The 20,859-nt window shown below is 36.0% G+C and overlaps 1 protein-coding gene across 8 annotated transcripts in view; it reads left to right on the top strand.

Annotated features, from left to right (window-relative positions):
* ARID1B (AT-rich interaction domain 1B) overlaps positions 1-20,859 on the top strand; it is a 404,478-nt gene that overhangs the window by 232,692 nt on the left and 150,927 nt on the right. For 5 of the 8 annotated variants that reach the window (XM_059940938.1, XM_059940935.1, XM_059940933.1 and 2 more), the window contains exon 5: positions 6,688-6,729. The exons of the other annotated variants lie outside the window; for them this stretch is intronic. In XM_059940938.1, the coding sequence (XP_059796921.1) occupies positions 6,688-6,729 (42 nt within the window). The remainder of the gene's footprint in view (positions 1-6,687; positions 6,730-20,859) is intronic. 8 annotated transcript variants of the gene reach the window in all.

The raw sequence follows: 20,859 nt of genomic DNA, 5'->3' as shown, positions 1-20,859 counted from the left end.
GCTGCATTCTGTTGATCCAAGCAAATCACATGTCCAGCCCAGATTAAAGGATTAGAGAAACAGGCCCCACCTGCATAGTGGTGGCTATTTTTGCACACTGTTCTATACTCATGGTCTGTTTTCTCTGAGCCATATCATGAGTTTGTGATTGCTTTGTGAATCTTAAGTGAAGGTATCCTCAGCCAGTTAGAGAACATAATTAGAAACAGGAGTGTTAGCACAGTGCTCACAACCTTTGTTTTACATTTAACAGCCTAGGATATGAAGATACAGCTCACATTCTAGTACAGAAGATAATGTGAGCATAACACTTGCAGTGAAAAGTGTAATTGTAACATATCCATTGTTTGTCTTGAAATTGTATTACACTATATTAAGTACAACAGAAATGGTTTTTGGTGTGTAGATAATAATTAATACTTATTAATATTCATCCGTTCCCTATATAGGTACAGGTTTTTAGTTAATTTTAAATACATTCAGAGAATGGATGTTCTACTCAGAGAACTTAACAGTAGAAGGCATCATTGTGTGTTCTGTTACCAGCTAACCAAACATCTAGCAGTTTCTGCAAGCTGTGTCCTTGAGCTGTCATGTGGCCCGTACATGCTAAAAAGAAGAATGAGGAGAATAATAAGTAAGAGAAGAATGCTGCCAGGGTTTTACATGGTTTTTTTAAGTGTTCGTTATTTAAATGGATTACAAAAAAGTAAACAATAATGATAGTAGTGGTAATAATAAACAATAGTAATATTAAAAAGACAAAACAACTTCCTTGCTTGCTAAAATTAAAACTTTGCAACCCAGGGTGAGCTGTCTTGTGTGCTTATGTGAGAGGGAGAGGGAGAGAGGTGGGGGATGGAGAGCTTTTCTTCCTACAGTCTACATTTCATAAATCCTGTGACGTGGTTTTGGAGAACAATGTGTTTATTAATGTCTGCTTCTCCTTAATGTATAATAGGTAAAAGTATGCATAATCGTTCTAGTTGGTGTATTGGTCTTTTCGGACCAACCAAAAAAGAGACACAGCAATCTTTGTAAGTAGAATAGTATCTTTATCCCTTGAACGTCAATCTAGGCAAAAATTAGTTTTTCTAAAAGCATCTGAATTCTTAGTAATTTACTTGTGGACAAATATTGTGATTGCAGATTCCATCAGATTCTTCTCCTCCTCTCACTCCCATCTGCCTTTGGGTTGAATACCTCACAGATAATTTTGCTTTTCCCATCCCTACCTGGAATTGGAGGCAAACTTGATATCATTTTAATGTTTTATTATGGTGAAGATATGGTATGTATGATCACTGGAGAAAATAATGGGTCATTTTGCATCACAGTTATTCAAATGGAAAATTAAAACTGCGTGTCCTCCTGCCCTTGTTATTTCAAAATAAATTATAGATGGATCAAATATTTAAATGTAAAAAATAAAAAGTGAAACGTATTAAAAGAAAACATGAATGAATATTATAAAATCCAGGACTGGACAAGACAATTTCCAGCGTGGCCCATATTCTAGAAGGCATGGAGGGAACAAATGGATAGATTTGATTATTTATAATGTCAACTTTCTGTTTTTAATCCTACTTTAAAATTTTAACATGTTAAAAGCCTTTCCCTAATTTATAAAATATTTCTTGAAAACTGAGTTTTTCATGATTATGCAATGGTCAATCATATATCATACTTTGTTTAACCATTCCCTATTTTTATACTTTTTTCTAATTTGTCATCATTTCAAATAATGATGTAGTATTCATACTTAATATATAAACACTTGATCACAAATCAGATCACAAAGATTTCTCTAGCAAATAGATTGCTGGGTAAATGGGTACGAATATGTTTGAGGCTATTGATGTATAATGGAAAACTGTTTTCTGGGAGGGCTGTTCTTATTTACATACCCATCACAAGTGTTGAGGGGTCTGGTTGTACAGACAAGCGCTGACTACTGTACTTTTAAGCTTTGCCAACTTGAAAGATAAGACTTTTACTTACATTTCTATGATTATTATTGACATTGAACAATTTATAATGTTATCATTGGCTTATTTTATTAACTAATTACTTTTAATTGAACAAGAAAAACACATGCATTGGTGAAAAAATTCTTACATTGTGAGACAGAATACAATGAAAAATAAGTCTCTCCCTTGAGGCAATCACTGATGTATTTCTTGCATATCTTTACAGAATAGTCTAAGTGTATCAATCATATTAACCGACTCCCACTTTTATTTTTAACACAGATGTTAGCTTACTATGTACACTATTCTGATTCTTTTCACTTCATGTGATATCATAGAAATTTTTCATTATCTACACAGATAGACACACCTCCTTTTTAACAGTATTATAATATTCTACTGCTTAGCTGTATGAGGACTTATTAAACACCCCCTTGTTGATGGACATTTGGTTGGTGGTTGTTTTCAGCTTTTTAGTGTTGCAAGCAACTCTGGTAAACAACTTCGTAAATCTTTATTTTTGCACTTGAATATCAGTGGAATTGTTGGGTTAATACCTAATCACATGCGTATACATTTTGGTGGATACTGCCAAATTGCATTTTATTCCAATATATGTTCTTATCAGTGCAAGGCCATGATTTGAGTGATTTCCCACATCTTTGTCAATATTATAATTATCTAAGTTTTTAATCTTTGGTAATCCATGGTGAGAAAAATAGAATAATGTTGGAAGTTTTGACTTGCATTCCTTTAATTATGAGTAAGAATCTTTGCATGTAATTATAAACCATCATTATTTGTTACTTTATTTCTTTTTGTGACAGTGTGATCCCGATTTTAGAATCTTTATTAAAATGGGACATAGTTTTGTCAATTTTTTTTTTTACATATATGTTTTTATTCTTTTTCAAATTCTTTTCCCATTTAGGTTATTACAGAATACTGAGCAGAGTTCCCTGTGCTATATAGTAGGTCCTTGTTGGTTATCTGTTTTAAATATAGCAGTGTGTACATGAAAATGCTGCTGAATATTTGTGTTTTCTGCTTTAGAGATGAAAGTAAAAAGGTCTTTGAAAGTGATTCAAGAAAGGGGAAGGTACAACCACTGTTACTTCCAAATTCATGAATTCACATTTTCCCAATTTTCTTAATAGAATGATTGGAAATTGAAGTGTTTTATTTTAATTTTGGCAGAGGGAGGGCTTGTTAGGGTAATTGGGAGAGAGAGAAGCCAATTGAAGGTTTTTTGCTTGATTAGAATGAAAGAACTGTGAATGGTGTAGCTGCTTCTGAACTTGGCGGATTGAATTTCCACAGTGGTTTTAGAAATTCTCTACAAATGGAATCCTTTTAGGCATGTAAAGTGTTGATTGTAGCATCATTTGAAAGAAGCATGGTTTAATGGTAAGGGCTGGACTTATCCTGGACTTGGGAAGTCTCTGCTTAGGAAGTCTCTGCTTTGTTAGCCCACACAAATCCCTTTACACCTTATACCTCAGGACCCCTTGACAGGTTCTCTCTCCCAGTGATGGCAGGTATCCTTCTCATCAGTATATTCAGTCATCTTTACATTTGTTACAGCATCTGTGTGGAGAAGGAGAACATTGGGTATCATGTCCTAATTTTAATTTAGATAAACCTGTGACCTTTTTTCTTGATGATTTTACAATATTGCCAGTTTTAAATCTCCCTAAACTGAAGATTAAAAAGAAAAATGACACCATGAGTCATCTTGTCTATTCATTTCTGGATTGAATTTATTTTTTAAATGAATGTTTAAATACATTTTACCCAATTAATAATAACTTAGTGAAACTCACCACTTTTTATCTCATACAGTACTGAGCACATGTCTTACATGTAGTAAATATCCAGAAAGTCTTTGTTAATGAGTCAGGTAAATGCAGACTATCAGCACTTTATCCTCCCACTACATTATTAAATCTTTACACTGAGAATGTACTAATTTTTTCCAGTTGTAAATTCTTGTTTTGACTTAAAATTGAGACTACATCATAGTAGTCTCAATTTGCTGATGATGGTTGTCTAATAACTAAAATCCCATCAGATAAGCACAAATCTACTTCTAGCTTATTTATAGGAATTATAGATGTTGGGCTTATGAAATAGAAAATACTTATCCTCCTCCTGTTTTCAGAAGATTCAAATTTATGATAAAAGAACAAAAAAGCTTAGCTGATTTCTGTTGCTAGTTAAGTTTAATGACTACCACCTGAAAATCATGCGTGACAGTTGAAATACTCCCTTACTCCCACTAGAGGGGGATTCCTTCCAACTTAGGTAAAAAATGCTATTAGATACAACATGAAAACCTCTGTGTGACATTGATCTTTCTTTTTTATTAAATTGAAGTTAATCTCATGTTTTAAAAATCAGCTGTCCTTCTGTAGGTATTGCAATTAAAATCTTACGGAAATAGAAATTATAAAGGATACTGAACTAGAGTGCACATGTATTTAAACCATAGTGCTTTTGAACAAACCGTAAAGTTTTAAAAGTTGCTTTAATTAAACTGGTTAATACTTGGGAATTTCAAAACATCACTTTGAGCCTTCCTGGAGGTAAAATCTAGGGTAGAAGATGAGGCTGACCTTTTGAGATCCACCTCCTTACTCCAATCCCCAAGGTCTGTCTTCGTCTCTGTCTGCTGACATACCACATGGAGAGTTCCTAAATTCCACTTGAAAGTTTTGGTTTGCTATCATCTCAAGTTGTCCAATATATTAAAGCCATATCTTTAAATAGATTTCTATTTGCCATTGAATTTTCTTACTACTTTGACTTTTCGTACTGTGTTAAGCAAATGCAGAACTCACTCTGGAGATGATCTTTGCAGATTTAAACATATAATATGTTTTAAAAACAATTCTATACATATTAAAATATCATATCAAGGGTGAATGTACCTAACACTGAGGTATGCAGGTATGAAGTATGTGTATAATTCAAGAGTAAATGTCATATTGTGTTTATAGTAGCTAAGATTTGGTGAATTTGTTCCTTGTGCTTTTCCTTAACTAAAGTTTCCGATGTTGATTAGAAGTTTTAATGTAAAAATATTTGAGGTTAGTAACCTAGTGTTGTGAAAGGCAGGACTTAGGAAATTCAAACATATGTAAATTGCAAATAACTGGGTTCTTTATTTTATTTTATTTTTTCCTTAAAGACTATAAGAAGATCTTGTTTCTAAATCTAACAATTAGCTTTGGAAATCTAAGTGTAAACAGAAATGCTGTCAGTGAATCTTATAATGATCTTGTGCTGTAGTTAGCCAACATTTCAGTCTTTAGCCTAAAATCACATTTGGTGTCAGCAACACATGGTTTTCATCAAAACTGGGCTGCTCGTCTTCTCAATACCAATCATGCGTTTCTCTTGCTTTGTGCACCAATCTCTGTCAGGTACCAGGTGGTGGGTGAGCGTCACTTTCAGTAGAGCAGTTGGAGAGTACAGTTTGTTTCCTCATTTCTTCTGTGACCCCTTTACTTTCATACTGGATGACAGTCTTATTGCAGTGATCTTCCTTTCTGTATTTTCTCCCCCCCCCCCCAAGGGAAAAATCCAATGTTTTTTTTATAGCAAGATACATTGGATAGCCTGTATGTTTTCTACTTAAGTGTCTACCACAAATGCCTGATTTTAAGGTGTTTAAAACTAACAGTGAGGGACTTCCCTGGTGGTCCAGCGATTGGGACTTCGCCTTCCAATGCAGGGGGTGCAGGTTCGATCCCTGGTCAGGGAGCTGGGTTCCCACATGCCTAGAAGCCAAGAAGCCAGGAAGCCAAGATGTGGAGCAGAGGCAATATTGTAACAAATTCAATAGAGACTTAGAAAATGGTCCACATAAAAAAAAAAAGAAACACTAACAGTGAAGCCAGGTAGTCTGACATTACTGCCCCACCTCCACTGTCTTCCCCAGACACTTAAAAAATAATTCTTATTTGTTCTGTTGCTTTCTTTCCTTGCTCTTTTCCATCATATACTGGTACTTTGTAGTAGTCAAACTTAAATGCTTTATACACCAGACTGAATAATTAGGTTTAAAAAACAGTAATTATCAATACACGTCTTGTTCCACACAGCTTTTAAAATTCATGTTAATGAGCTCTGTCTTCTAATGCATAAGACTGACAGGCAATTTTGAAGTTTTGCCATCATTTCTCAACTTGTTGCTTAGACTCTGTCTGCCTTTTCCTGAGTATTGCTTTCAGGAAGTCTTGCTCTGCAGCATTCCCGAGATTCAGGACTACCCACTCTGATGTGAATGAGACAAGAAATTACTAGCAGCTTCACGAGCATGATGAAATTGCTTTATGGAGCATAGCTTTCCCCTCACTGACAGTAAAAGTTCAAAAAGTATACGCAGCATCTTGTGATTTAAGTGAGAAGCATGATTCTCCTAACTTCCCAGATCATTTTGAGGAACTTATACCACCACTTCAACATGATAGCAAATATATTAATTTGATAGGTGCTCACCCTGTTATAAAACTGGAAGCCAGGGCAGTGACCTGGATTTATACCCACTCATGAAGAGACTCACAGATCTCTCTTTCTTGACACCTGACATAAATTGAATGCCAGCTTTCTCAAAATTCTTAGTTCTGGGCCACGCCTGTGCTCTGGTGTCTACGGTTAGACTCAAAGGAGGTTTTTGATAGTGCCTAAATTATTTTTTTCCTTATGATTTCAGGTTGAAGTCTTGACCTCGGAGGATACTGCCTTTGGACTCAAGGTGTGTAGTCTGATGCAGCTTGTTGTATAGGTTTCATCAGCTCCCCTAAGTGGATTGGAAGACTCAACAGAGAGGGCTTGTGTTTTTCTAATCAGATGGAGAGGCCCTAAAGTCTTCCAGAGTTTCAGATTTCCCTGTTATTGGGATTAGGATTAGATTATGGTAGTATTTTCTTTTCCTTCTTTCTTTGTTGTGGAGAATATGAGACATAGTATAGGAGACCAAGAGTTTCATTTAGTAGTAAATGACTTTCAAATTTGAATGAGCCATGGAATAGAATTTACTGAAATTCCCACACCCCCAGGTTGGGGGCTGTAAATTCAACCACTGAGTGGTATCAGAGTGCTTTGTTTAGTTCATAATTCTAACTTCATTCATTCATTTATTTGTTATCCCTGCTTCAGATATGTATTGGACCCTTGTGTTCCAGTCACGACTAGATTAAATCTCAGCTCCTGCCCTTGGGCTGCTCACAGTCAGTTTGTAGGTATCGGCCTATAAACAGATAAATTAGCCTGTGGTGTGGTTGTCCCCGTGCTGAGTTACGCCAAGGATGTGGAGTGTGGTGGAGTTGAGTGGGAAGGCGTTCTCGGAGGTTGATCCCTGGGCAGAGCTTGAGGGCTTGGCTTGTATTTAGGCAAGAGAGGACAGGAGAAATGAGAGCTGTTTTCAGGTCAGAGGAGAACCATGAAAAAACTCAGAGGGAACTAAAAGTAATTAAATTCTGCCTCTGTGGCAAGCTCTAGGGTTGAAAAGGTTAAAGATTTGAATTTTATCCTACAGAAAATGCGTAGCTATTAAAAGATTTAAAGTCAAGTAGTGGTTAGATTTGCAACCTAGATAGATGATTTTGGCCACTTTGTGGAGGATGGATTTGCCAGAGACCAGTGAAGGGGTTGACTAGGTCAGGTGAAAGATGATGTGGGCCAGAGCTGGCATAGTGGAAGAGGAAAGAGATCCTTAAGAAGTAAGTCTGCAGGACCTGATGATCACAGATATGCAGGGTAAGGAAGGCAGAGGAGCTGAGGGTGAGATCAAGGAATAGATTGGCTATACTGAAATACAGAGCACAGACAGAGGAGTCACAGATTTTTAGAATCATAGTCTTCCGGACCTGTAGTTCTTTTTATTAGATTTACTTGCCTTTTGTACATATTTGCTAGTAATTCTTTTTTTTTTTTTTTAAATAACATGTATTTTAAAGTATTTGTTTTTATTTATTTATTTATGGCTGTGTTGGGTCTTCGTTTCTGTGCAAGGGCTTTCTCTAGTTGTGGCAAGTGGGGGCCACTCTTCATCGCGGTGCGCGGGCCTCTCACTATCACGGCCTCTCTTGTTGCGGAGCACAGACTCCAGACACGCAGGCTCAGTAGTTGTGGCTCACGGGCCCAGCCGCTCTGCGGCATGTGGGGTCTTCCCAGACCAGGGCTCGAACCCGTGTCCCCTGCATTGGCAGGCAGATTCTCAACCACTGCGCCACCAGGGAAGCCCATTTGCTAGTAATTCTTAAACCATGTAACTAAACTGGTGAGAAGTACTTACTAGGGGAGCCTGACTTTACTCTCATATAGTTGTATAGAAGGACAGCCTAGGTGCCATCAATTACTTTGAAAATCACAAGTTTCGGAGGGTAGTTGGTGAAAACTTGAGAGCGTAAGGTACGGGTACTCTTACCTGACTCCTACTTTCCCTTCTAGATGCTTGGCATTTTGTTAGTACAATCAAATTAGTTGTGCTGCAAGTACAGGTGGATGACATTGTAATACTACCAAAATCAAAACTGTTTAGAGGTTATAAGCTTAGCAAGGTATTACATTATAAATAAATATAAATTAAAAGTAAAAAGACATTAACACTTTTTAAATATTTGGTAAACTAACTCAAGTTTTATATCCTTAATTTGTTTTTTTTGCCTCTATATCTACCAAAAATTACTAAAAGAAAGCTAATTATAAATAGAGCTAATTTGGTATTTGCAGTATTTAACATACGGTCATCTTCTGAATTTTTCATTGTTTATTAAATACCCAGCATGCATGCAGAATATTCACTGCATATTTAATAAACCTGTAGGGTCAGTTCTTATGAACTCATCTCCACAAGCCTTCATACTTATACTGAGTATGCAGCAGGATTGTGGAAGATTATTGTACCAGCAGCTCTCATGGCTTGCCCCACTCTGTAAAGGCTTTGCATTTGTTTTATGGCTAAACTAGCAGATTGCTTTTGTAGCCTTAAATTCAATTTGTAGGAACACAATTTGAAATTTTTTTCCCATGATTGAATGATTTTTAAAGAATTAGATGCTTTTCACTTTTGCATATCTACTCAAAAGTGTTTATACATGTAACTATTATCTGAAAGTCAGCAAATATGTTTTTATCTTGTTTCTTAAAAGGTCTAGGTGTTCAGTATTGGTCAGGTTTTTGAACACTTATTCGCAATTGATCTTTGTTCCTGTTTTGTGTACACTGGGAAAAATAACTCAAATCTGACTCACTGGTAACACCTCAGTGGCATCCTCTTGCTGGATGTGGAGTATGTGTCTATCCCATATACGTCTCTGATCCTTTTAGTGATCTTTAATGTGCCTTTGATCTTTCTTTACTTTCTTTTTTGGACACTATCTAATTACTCGTTTCTTGTATGCTTCGTTTTCTCCCAAGTCGAACTAAAATCTACAAACTTAATATTTACTTAATATCTACAAGCATGAATTTGTCAGTCTCAGTGGAAAATGACTTAACTGTGTTGGGACCCAGAGGTGCAAACAACCTATTTCTGTTGATGAGTGTGGTGAAACTATAACCCAGGAAAACAATTTTGCAGTCATTCAGAACTGTCATGCCTATTGTGGCTGTTTTAACATTAATTTTTTAAAGCTAATCTAATAGGAAGGAAGTATCTACGCTCTTTCTTCTTCTCCACAAATCTTAATTTTGCACAAATCCTGATTCATTGTTTTATTAGGCTTATCTCAGTCAAAGGTAACTTAGAATTTGAAGAATTTGAACATTTCAACTGATTTCTAGTGGTTCTGAGTTTTGTAACTTCGGCGGTTGTTTCTATACAGGTCTAGTAAGATGCTTAATTAATTTAAAATTATGTATACTTCTCACAAACAAGAATTTCAATGAATAGAAGAGGTGTTTCAAAATAAAAAAATGAGCAAAGATATTTGGAAAGGAAAGTTCTGCAAACTATAGACTGCGGATCTTGACTTCAGCTGTGATCAGGACTTGAATGTATTAAAAAGTTTATAATTCTATAGAATAATAAATCAGGAATCTCTGGGGCAGCCAACATGGGTTGGTTCTTTTTACAAGATAAGTACACCTTCTATGTCATTAATATACTAGGTAAAGCTGGTAGTGATAATGAGACGATAAATCAGCTAAGCAGATATATATATAATTATATTGTTAAACATAGAAAAAGGCTAAAAATTTGACTTCGTTGCTTATGAGTTCTACAAAGAAATTTATAGTAGGGAAGTAAAAGAGAAATGAGTGAAATATCTCTGGGTTGTTAAAAAAGAAAAACTATGTAAACATAACTTTTCCATACATTTCTTAAGAGATCTTATCAAAATCTAAATAAATCACTTAAAAATTTCATGACCACAAATCTTTTGCCCTCTCATTTGTTGTATATAGCTAAGTCAACAATTACAAAGAAGCAAGATTTATTTCACTATTAACTTAAATATCTTTGCTAATCTAAGTTCTACAGTTACACTCATTGAATTCATTGTCATTCTAATGCATTTCATTTAAACAAATACCTGTGGAATAAACATACATGTTTATTTATGTGTTGGGAATGCAGTGGTAAGAATAATAAACCGTTGCTTCTGTGGACCTTACATCCTTTTTTTTTAAAATTATAATAATATTTATTATTTTTTTTTTTGGCAGCGTTGGGTCTTCATTGCTGCGCACAGGCTTTCTCTAGTTGCGGCGAGTGGGGACTACTCTTCGTTGAGTTGTGTGGGCTTCTCATTGTGGTGTTTTCTCTTGTTGCCGAGCACAGGCTCTTAGCTCGAGGTCAGGCTTCAGTAGTTGTGGCTCGTGGGCTCTAGAGCACAAGTTCAGTAGTTGTAGCACGTGGGCTCAGTAGTTGTGGCTTGCGGGCTCTAGAGCACAGGCTCAGTAGTTGTGGCGCACGGGCTTAATTGCTCCACGGCATGTGGGATCTTCCCGGACCAGGGCTCGAACCCGTGTCCCCTGCATTGGCAGCAGGTGGATTCTTAACCACTGCGCCACCAGGGAAGTCCCAGACCTTATATTCTTGACACAACTTTTGGAATGATCTTATTCCAGGCAGAAATTCTAGAAGAGATGCAAATTTATATTCACCTTTTGTATATAATTTTTTGCTACTCTATGGTATAATTGCTTTAATTGAATCTATTTGCTGTATTCTACAAAATGGAATAGAATTCCAGTTTGACTTATAAAACTTATAAATGACAAAGGGATTAGTCATCTGTAAACAAAATTTGAAAATAAAAGTGAAATTTATTTTGTCTTTTTAAAAATAAGGTACTTTTAATTGTGGAAATTGTCTAGGTGGAGGATCATATTTGGCAGTGACTTCAGTTACCTTTGGACTTATTCCTTTATTTTGACATCTGACCATTAATGAAAATCATCTGTATTTTCCTCCTCCATACACAAGTAAAAGTTATGTTGCAGTCTGTATCTATCTAACTGCTTGTCATAAAGTCTAAGAGGGAAATAGAACACAGCATTGGTAGCGCATCTCTGAATGGACTCCCTTTACTAAGTAACCAAAAAAGTGACCTTGGGGAAAAGTGGGAGGAGGTTCACTTGCTGTTTTTCTTTTCTGATCACTTCAACTTACAGGAGTCAGGCCTAATCAGTTCTCACTGCATATTCTGGTCATCTAGAACTGTGCTGTCTAATAATGGTAGTTACTACCATGTGTGGCTATTTAAATTTAAATTAATTCAAATTAAATTTAAAATTTATTTCTTCAATTGCACTAGCTAGCTACATTTCAATAGCTACATGCTGTTAGCAGCTACCATATTGGCATAGTGCATGTACTTGAAGTGCATTTCCAACTTGAAAGAAAGTTCTGTTGGCCAGAGCTGGTCTAGAAAATAAAAGTTCCAAGTATTCATAAGACACAGACATTGTAACATAATACATTTCACAATTAGAATAGAAATTTTTTTAATTGATAGAAAATCCTGAGGATTAGAGCAGATTAGTAGAGAACAGAAGGAATTTGCTCTTTTGGTAAAGTAGCATAAAGCAGAGGGGATGTTCTGTTCAGTAAAAAATATATATAAAAAATATAATAAAGTTGGCATTTCCCATTGGATTTTGAGAGTAGAAAGGTTTTAAACTGGGTCATGAAATTAGGCATCCTTCTGGTTCTGACTGTTGTAATGTGTCATTAATTCATTGATTTACCTGGGGTTATGCCTGGGGGCTAGGAGTATAGTATTTCAGATTTAGAATGTTTAGCTTCACGTAATAAGAGATTCTACCTGTTCAAATATCCTTTCTTTATTAATGTAACCACATGAAAGCATACATTAATATGTTTGTGGGTTGTTTTTCTTCTTGTGAAGCCATGTTAACTTCGGTTCTTCTAAACTCTTTCCATCTTCTTACCAGGGTGTGTTTTCTAGTGAATTTACTTGGCTAACTCTCTAAGAAGGGTGTGAATATAAGTTAGGTATAAAAGTATATTTAGGGTAACAATGTCGTTGAAATGAAACCAGCAAACATTTTCTTTTTGAAGTTCATGATCATATCAACTCATATTACTTTTCATAATATAAAGGATTTATTTTTGCATTTACAATTTTTTATTTAATCAAAATCTACTAGAAATCCTTAGAGGAATAAAGGACCAAGCTTATTCTTTACTGTTTCAGCCATTGAATCTAAGTTAAAATGAGAATATATATATTGGTAAAGCAAAAGAATTTTCTGTTTCTCCGTAGAAGAAAGACTGGAGGAGGAAAAACAAAATCCATAGCAGTTCTCAAGTCTGGATTTGGGAACCCATGTTGAGTCCTTCCCTTCTTTTGTTAGAGAATTTCCCAGCCTCTCAGTCTGCCACCTGCTGGTGGTTCAAACACTTACATGTTTGATTTTTAAATAAATCTGCTTTTTTCTTATTTAGGAAAGATTTGGGGGAAATGTTCTATTTACACTCACCTGAAATATTTTGGTGCAGTTTTACTTGTCATGTTTAATTTTATTTTTAAAAGCTATTTTAGCTTCTTTTTCAACTCTGTCTTTAGAGGATTATGTGAATATAAAATTTAGAAAAGACAGAACATTATGAAGGCCAAAGCATATGCCACTAAGAGATAAAGACAGACTTATGAAGGTCTTGAGGTCTTGAGTGCCATGAAGGGGGTTACTTGGCAGTTGTTGTGGGGGGGCAGGAGGGTCTTCCCTAATTTCTGAATTTGGATGAAACATGGAACAGCAGGCCTGCCCTGCTCTTTTGTAGTTAAGACTACTTAAGTGGAAGTGAGCAGACCTAGAGTTTACTTTAAATCATAGTATAAGATTGGAAAATTGATTCCTTGCTCTCACTAAGGTTCTTTTCAGCCCTAAAATGCCACAGGTCTTCTGTATTCATTAGGTCAGACCTTCAATTCTGTGCTCATTTACTCTTCTTCTGATTTCTCCCTGCGAGTGCTTACTAGTTTAAGCTATTTTCATTGTGTTGGGGGAAATATAAATATTTTTGTCCATAAACAAACATTCCCAATGAAATAAAGCCAGGCAAAGATTTAAAAAAGAGAAAGTATAGGAATTTTATTTTCTGCCATCTTTAATATCCTGTCCTAACTTCCTTTGGAGCCTCCTTGACTAATTCTAGAGCCTTAGATTCATGGGTCAGTTATTTGTTCATCATTTTCTCAAAGAGGAAAAGTACTCCAAAATATTAATTTATTTTCACAATGACTAAGGCTGAGGGAGGTAACATGACTGATTTTAAGCCCTATTTAGTGGCAAAGTAGGGAAAAAATTCAAGTTTCTGCCTCCCAGGCCAGTGCCCTTTATACAGAATTACAGCAATGCTTATTTTTAGTCTTCCCAGTACTGGAACTGTAGATTAGATTGAGTCTTACAGTATTGACATTTTTACAGCTTAAATTGCCAACAGTGTTGGCAATTTCATATGACTCAATCCAATGTATTAAGGCTCTCCTATATCATTTTAGATCTGCATTCAGTAGTGAAAACACTGTTTTTCTTTAAAAGCTGTTTATCCCAATTGCAGTGTGTATGTGCATACTAGTTGAAATATCAGGTGATCACAAGATGTTTGTGGAATTTAATTGGCATGAAAGGACTCTAAGCCACATAGCCCAATGAAGAATGTGTGATGTTTCCAGAATAGGCTCTGACAGTATATAAAAAATCAGAAATATTCATCATGACCACGTGGGTTCTTGGTGTGGTAGGAGCTCCATTTCTTCTAGACCAAATGCTCTGTCAGGTGATGGTAGAGGGCAGACTCTTTGGATGGACTTACTGACTGTATGGCGTGGGTTGCTAGATCTACTAAGTATATTTGTACAAAAATGTTTGCCCTGATGGTGGTGAATATAGGAATGTGAGTGGAGGCTAGCAGAATTCATACCTGCTTTTGTCAGACTTACATTGGCTTTTAAGAAAAGATGTTAGGAATTAAGCACGGCCTCAGGTGCTGTGGATCTCAAAAGTGATCTTTTTAAGGGAGGGAGGAGTTATGCTTGAATGAAAGCTTATTTACTTGCATATTCTGGCATTTGATTGACTGTTTTTCTGCTGGGACATTATTTTGGCACTCTTTTTTTGAGGACTTAATTTCTAGTAATAATAAAAATGTGCATATATTCTCCTTATCCCCACCCTGAAACACCTGTTCATTGGGATGTGTACAAATAATTAGAGACATGTCTCTGGGCTTGCCTAGAAAATTCCTTAGCATAGAGTTACTGTGACCATATTAATAATCATCAGGCTGCTTAAGATTTTGTTGGGAAGAAGCAAAGAAATTATTCTAGGGGAGATGGGGGATGATTTTGATTGCATGTGTTTTAAGTTCTCTCCTATGCCAAATTTTAAAGCCAGTTTTGTTTCTTCAGATGGTGAAAACCCTCCTCCTCCCTTAAATCTGGCTTTTACCCAAGTCATGTCAGTTTTTGCAAGTCAGTTGAGAATGTCAAAGTGACTGGTGTTGAAAGAGCCAATATGTTGGAAGATGTTTAAAGCCAAGTAGAACATTTATATGAATTAAAGAATATATTAGGATATGATTTTTAAAAATCATATTTGAAAAAAAAAAACCTGTTGAATTAATACTTGCATACCAGATGTATCACTGATAAATACTTGTAACAGATACTCCCCAATAAGCAATAAAATTACCATTTTACAACTGAAGTAATCTATCCTGTGGGTACATTTGCAAAGATATGCCAACGAAAATACATGCAGAGTTCTTGAAGTAATAATGCAAATAAAACATTTCGTATTATAATTTTAAAACAACAGGATTAGGAAACAAAAAGTCTGGGAGACTATTTGTTGTGTCTAAATTCTGCTTTTACTCTGGTCTTTTGACAGTTGGCTTTTTGATATTGTATAATTGCCTTAGTGTCTTTGTGTGTACTGAAGGACTGAATTGTCTGACGGAGTTGTGGTTGAAAATCGTACAAATTCTAAATAATAAAAGTAATAAGTATATCTTGTTTGCTTCATTGCAATAATTGCCTATTTTCATACTTTCCTGAATTCTGCTGGTGTCGTGGCTACCATTGAATCACAAAGTAGAGGGTTTTGCCATGTATAATTTATTCATTTGTGCACAGCCAAAGCATCCGTGCAGTGTGCAGTGATTGTGTGGCCCTGTGTGCCAGGTCACTGAGACTTGCTGCTGTGATTCGCTGCCCACTTTGCCCAGCAAGTGGGCACTGGCCTCCAGCTGAGCGGGAAAGCCTTCTCTCCAGGCCAGAGCATACCTCAGGTGTGGATTTCCTTTGGTCTTAGATGGAAATGTGAAAAGGAGTGATGAAGGTGAGGAAGGGAAAAGTACAAGGAATAGTAGGTCTCATGCTCTATGTGATCAAGATAGAGAAATTAAATCCTACAGGAAATTTCATTTACTTCTAGCTACACATTGCAATTTAAGGCGCTCAATTGGCTGCTTCCTAAGAAGCTACATACATTTTTATAAGAAATTCCTCTTAACTTCCCTCCACTCTTCCCAAATTAAATTTTCATTTCAGGATGACTTTTTTGTGTCTCACTGAAGCGGGGGAGAGGAGGTGAAGAATGGAGTAGCAAATGAATACATATTATTTAAAATGAGAATTCAGGACTTCCCTGGTGGCACAGTGGTTAAGAATCCGCCTGCCAATGCAGGGGACACAGGTTCGAGCCCTGGTCCGGGAAGATCCCACATGCCGCACAGCAGCTAAGCCCGTGCGCCACGACTACTGAGCCTGTGCGCCTAGAGCCTGTGAGCCACAACTACTGAGCCCGCGCACCTAGAGCCTGTGTTCCACAACAAGAGAAGCCACCACAATGAGAAGCCCACGCACCGCAATGAAGAGTAGCCCCCGCTCGCCGCAACTAGAGAAAGCTCACGCACAGCAACGAAGACCCAACACAGCCAATAAATAAATAAATAAAATAAAACGAGAATAAAATGAGAATTGGATATAGGCCTAGATTGGATATTACACATTAAATATCATGGTAAAATCAATAAGCTTATAAAAGTAATCAAACAAATTTCCTGAACATTTGTCAGAATTTTAAAATATGTATGTTTATTTATTGTATCTTAAATTTGTAATTATGTTCTTCTAAGTTTCTCACATTATATCCCTATTTTTGTCTCATTTAATTTTTAATCCCCTTATCAAGATGTAAGCATAGTTTCTTTATTCGTGGTAATGTGTTAACCTGTATTTAATATTGTCATAGTTTTAAAAAAGTTATATACAATTGCAGTATAAGAACAACAGATACTCAATTAAAAAGTATTTCCTGTGACAAATGAGTATTTTGGAAAGAAGCTGGGAAATCCTGATTTTTAGGATGCAGGAGATATCTTCACCGTGTAGACATTTGAAGGGCTTCAATTTTGATAGTAAATAAAAAATTTATTAAAAATTTAATACTTTGTTTTACTGTATATGTGAGTCATGAAGTAGAACTAATGACATCATTCATGAAATGACTTTGTTTTTTGATTGACAGTGGAATTTTTCATTTTGCGCTATTTAATTGTATGTGCAAACATCTGGAATCACAAGTATTATAAAGACATGCAGGTGCATGTTGTAAATAGTTCCCGCTTGTGCACATGTATGTGTACATTCTTTTCTTTTACATAGAATGTATGGAGAAGTTGACCTCCCTAAAGGAGAAGTTTGAAAAGGAAGGAAATGGAGATCTGCCAGGCTTGTTGGCTAGAGTCATGGACAAGAGCAAGGCCTGTCTGAACTGCCACTCAGTTTTTATTCTGCGAGTTTGCAGGGTTGGTGATTAGAGTGGCTTTCGCCCAATTATGCTGTGATTATTCTGCTGCACTGTAATTGACTGGGGAGATATGCTAATACCTGTCATTTGGGATGATAAAAGATGAGCGGGGGACGCAATGCATTATTTAGCTGGCTGTGTGATAGATGAGGGGTGCGCAGAGTGCTTTAATTGCTGAGAAGAGAGGTTAAGCTGAACGAACGGATGAATTAGAAATGAGTTTTTTTATGGCTTGTGGAAAAGTGAAATAAAGGAAAATGTGCCTTAAACTAAAGCAGCAGATAGAAATGAGCACAACGAAACTAGATCCAGGCAGCTTGCTTTATCAATTTAAATATTAACGAAAAATGTTTAGAGTTCAGTAAATAATAATTGGAAGGAGAATATACAATAGATTCTCATATTAAGCAAAAAAAAATTGTTAAAGGAATTGTTTTTATTTGAGATGACAGTATTTGTGATTTGTAACCTCTTAAATTCATACTGTATGTTAGATTATACTGAAACGTAATATGCAACTATTCTGAATTGCATGCTTTGTGTCTTTTGAATGTTAGCTTAGAGGTATCTAGATTTCTTGTGCCTGTGTATCTTTCAGTAAATGCAGGCAGAGGAAGGCAAGAAAGAAAAAAAAAAAAAGAATGTTTATATGTATACCAGGAAAATGTAATGATATAATTGGTGAGAGAGAGTGTATAGCTAATTCTTAAGCGACAGGATTAAAGGCAGCCAGTGGTACAGTTTTTACATGCTGCACACTTAGGTATTGGTATTTTTATGGAAAATAAATTCATGAAAGTGTGGTATTTTCCCTTTCGTATTGTTTCCTTTTGTCACACCCATGTCTAATCTCATATCTGTATTTCACAGAAGTATTTTAAAATACTCCATTGTAATCTGCATGGTTATTTATATGATTTGATGTTAGTGTTTTGCGTTATTTTATTTTTGTGCATTTAATAAATAGGTAATTATTTTGAGAATGCAGTCAGACTAGCAGTTTGTGGAAACAGACTGTTAGAAGCTGAAGGCTGAGGCCTTGCCCACATTGTCGGCTTTCAGGCACATTCTACTGCACCAGATAACGATGTAGGAGAGTCTTGTCCCCAGCTGTCCTATTTTGTCTTGTAGATGAAGCAATGAGAATACAGGTTGAATAGCAGAAGTTGTGTTTTTTGTAAAATGAAGAAAATGACCCTTATATATTGTTGAATTATCTCCAGACCGTCCAGCTTCTCAGAGCCTGTGTGACTCGGCTAATAGAGCAGAATTTATCAGGGAATAGCTTTCAACCAGGTTACTGAATGGTAATGGATCTGTCTAGAACAAAGCATGCCTATTGGAATGGATGTCAGCTGTAGAGAGATGCTACACTCTGCTACTCCAATAAGTTTTGTTGGAGCTGATGGCTTTCCCCCAGTGTAATTGACACCTCTTTTGCACATTCCTTCGGAAACTCAGTGAAGTTTCCTTATGGATGTTTTAAATCAGTGTCCTTCTTGGAATTCCCAAGTAGACTCTTGTAACTACCTAACTCTTTCAGACGGATATAATATTTAGGGCTGCTTCTATAGACCATCTTGTAAGGCTAAGTGGAAGTTATAAAGGAAAAGATGCAGTTAGCATCAAAGAACTTAAAATTAAATGGACAAAGGTAGGACAAACACAGCAACTTATGAACAAACAACAGCAGCGAAGGACAGTTTTTACAAGCTTTAGTTACACTAATTTAAAATTTCATGTTTTAGTTAATATCACCTTCAGCTGACTCCTTAATGAAGGATGACAGCAGCACTTTGGAGATGTGGTGTCTTGGTTTTTTTTCTTGTCAATAGTATAAAAAGTCGTATACAAACCTATTTAATTTTGTACTTCTTTTAAAAAAAGTTACTAGCAGTTTAGTATTTTTCCTTCCTGGTAGGCAATTATTCAATCCTGAGACATTGTGCCTGAATCTTGGCTATAATTATCATCACTTGAATGTGAAAATGATTCTTTCTTTAAGGTCCTCAGTTTGAAAGGTTTTGCTTTGTTTAATGTGGTCAGAAAAAAATCATGTTTGTGGCTTTTGTTGTTGCTGTTTACTTGATGTAAAGTGTCTCACTGTAAATTTGATGATAGCACGAAATTGTTCTTTTTTACACAATTGGATGTCTGGGAACTGTGATGTCACCATTCTTTACCTTAGATTTAAGTTCTTCCCCTTGGAAATGCTCTATCTTGAAACAGAATTGTAACATGAGACAGCATAAAACTTTCTTAAATTTCCTTAGCATCCTTTAATACACTTACTGCCCAGTTGAAGGTTTTTTTTTTTAATGGTGATGAGTTATAATGTTTTTTTTTAAGTAATGTGGTTATATTATTTTATAAAATTTAAAATATGACTATAAAATTATTGCCAAGGGGACATTATTATATAGTTCATTTCTCTCATGTTATAAAGTTAGCAAGTGAAGCTCATGCGAGGACAACAGACCCACTAGACCTAGTATCTCCTTGCTCCTAATCTGGGGCTTTTTCTTTTATGCCTGTGGAGATGGTTCCTGCCTAATGAGCAAGGTATGTGGAAAATAGTTGTACACACTGAGCTGTGCAGGGGAAAAGAACCACCACATAAGCCTACTTACTAGACGTTACCAGTACAGGTATGGGTGCTCAAGTTGGTTAAAACAAATCATTGAAAAATGATACATACGTTATACATTTTATTTTAACACGAAATGTATTTATATGTACCTCCCTCTCCATCCATCTTACATCTTACAGTTGTCTCAGCCATACCTAATTCTACAGCGATTTTTTAGCAGTTTGTTCAGCTTTAGTAGAGTAGGATTTTTCCACCTCCCTTCTTTTCACATTCATCCATTACTTGGTTCCATTTCTCATTAAGTTTTACAACTAGAGGAGCGTGTAGCATAAGTATGCTTAGAGGAGGGAGCACAGGTAACTGCTGGGAAGCGGGCCCCTCAGCTGCCATGAGTAGGGAAGCAGGATCCGGGCCTTCTAGAGAATAGCGTCCTCTTCTCTGACTTTGAGCAGACGTCAGGAGGCAGTGAAGGCTTTGTTAGTGTACCCAGCGAGTACGTCAAGTTTCTGCTGTGTGGACCTGCAAGCCGTACACTGCTTCCCCTTTGCTGTCTTTTTTACAACTCCTAGTTCATTTCCTTAAGAAGTAACAAGTAATTACTTTTCCTTCTGCATCCAGCCAGGTCCTCGATAATGTGCCACTAGAAAAGATAGAGGTCATTAATCAATTTACTAGAGAATAATCGTGAGTTTACCTATCTTATTTTATGGTTTTGATTTTTTTCTTGCCAGTAAGGTAGTGTTTTTTTGTTTCTGTCTTTGTCGTGTAAATTCACCTGCAGAACTTGCGCAAAGTACCCTTGAGAATAAATGTTCAAAATTTTTGCTTTAAAAAGAAAATATAAAAGTGAATAATTACCTTAAGTCTCAAGCCTTTAGTGCTCAATGTAATATCTCCTTGCAATTCTTTGTCTTCCTTAGATTTATTATACTACTCTTGATGAGGATAGAAAACTAACCTTTAAAAAAGGCAAAATTCAAAAATTCTTACATGTGCCCTCTGGTT

The sequence above is a fragment of the Balaenoptera ricei genome, chromosome 12, assembly GCF_028023285.1.
Source record: "Balaenoptera ricei isolate mBalRic1 chromosome 12, mBalRic1.hap2, whole genome shotgun sequence".
Taxonomy (NCBI): domain Eukaryota; kingdom Metazoa; phylum Chordata; class Mammalia; order Artiodactyla; family Balaenopteridae; genus Balaenoptera; species Balaenoptera ricei.
The sequence above is the reverse complement of the archived record's forward strand: the minus strand, read 5'-3'. Positions and strand labels throughout refer to the sequence as shown.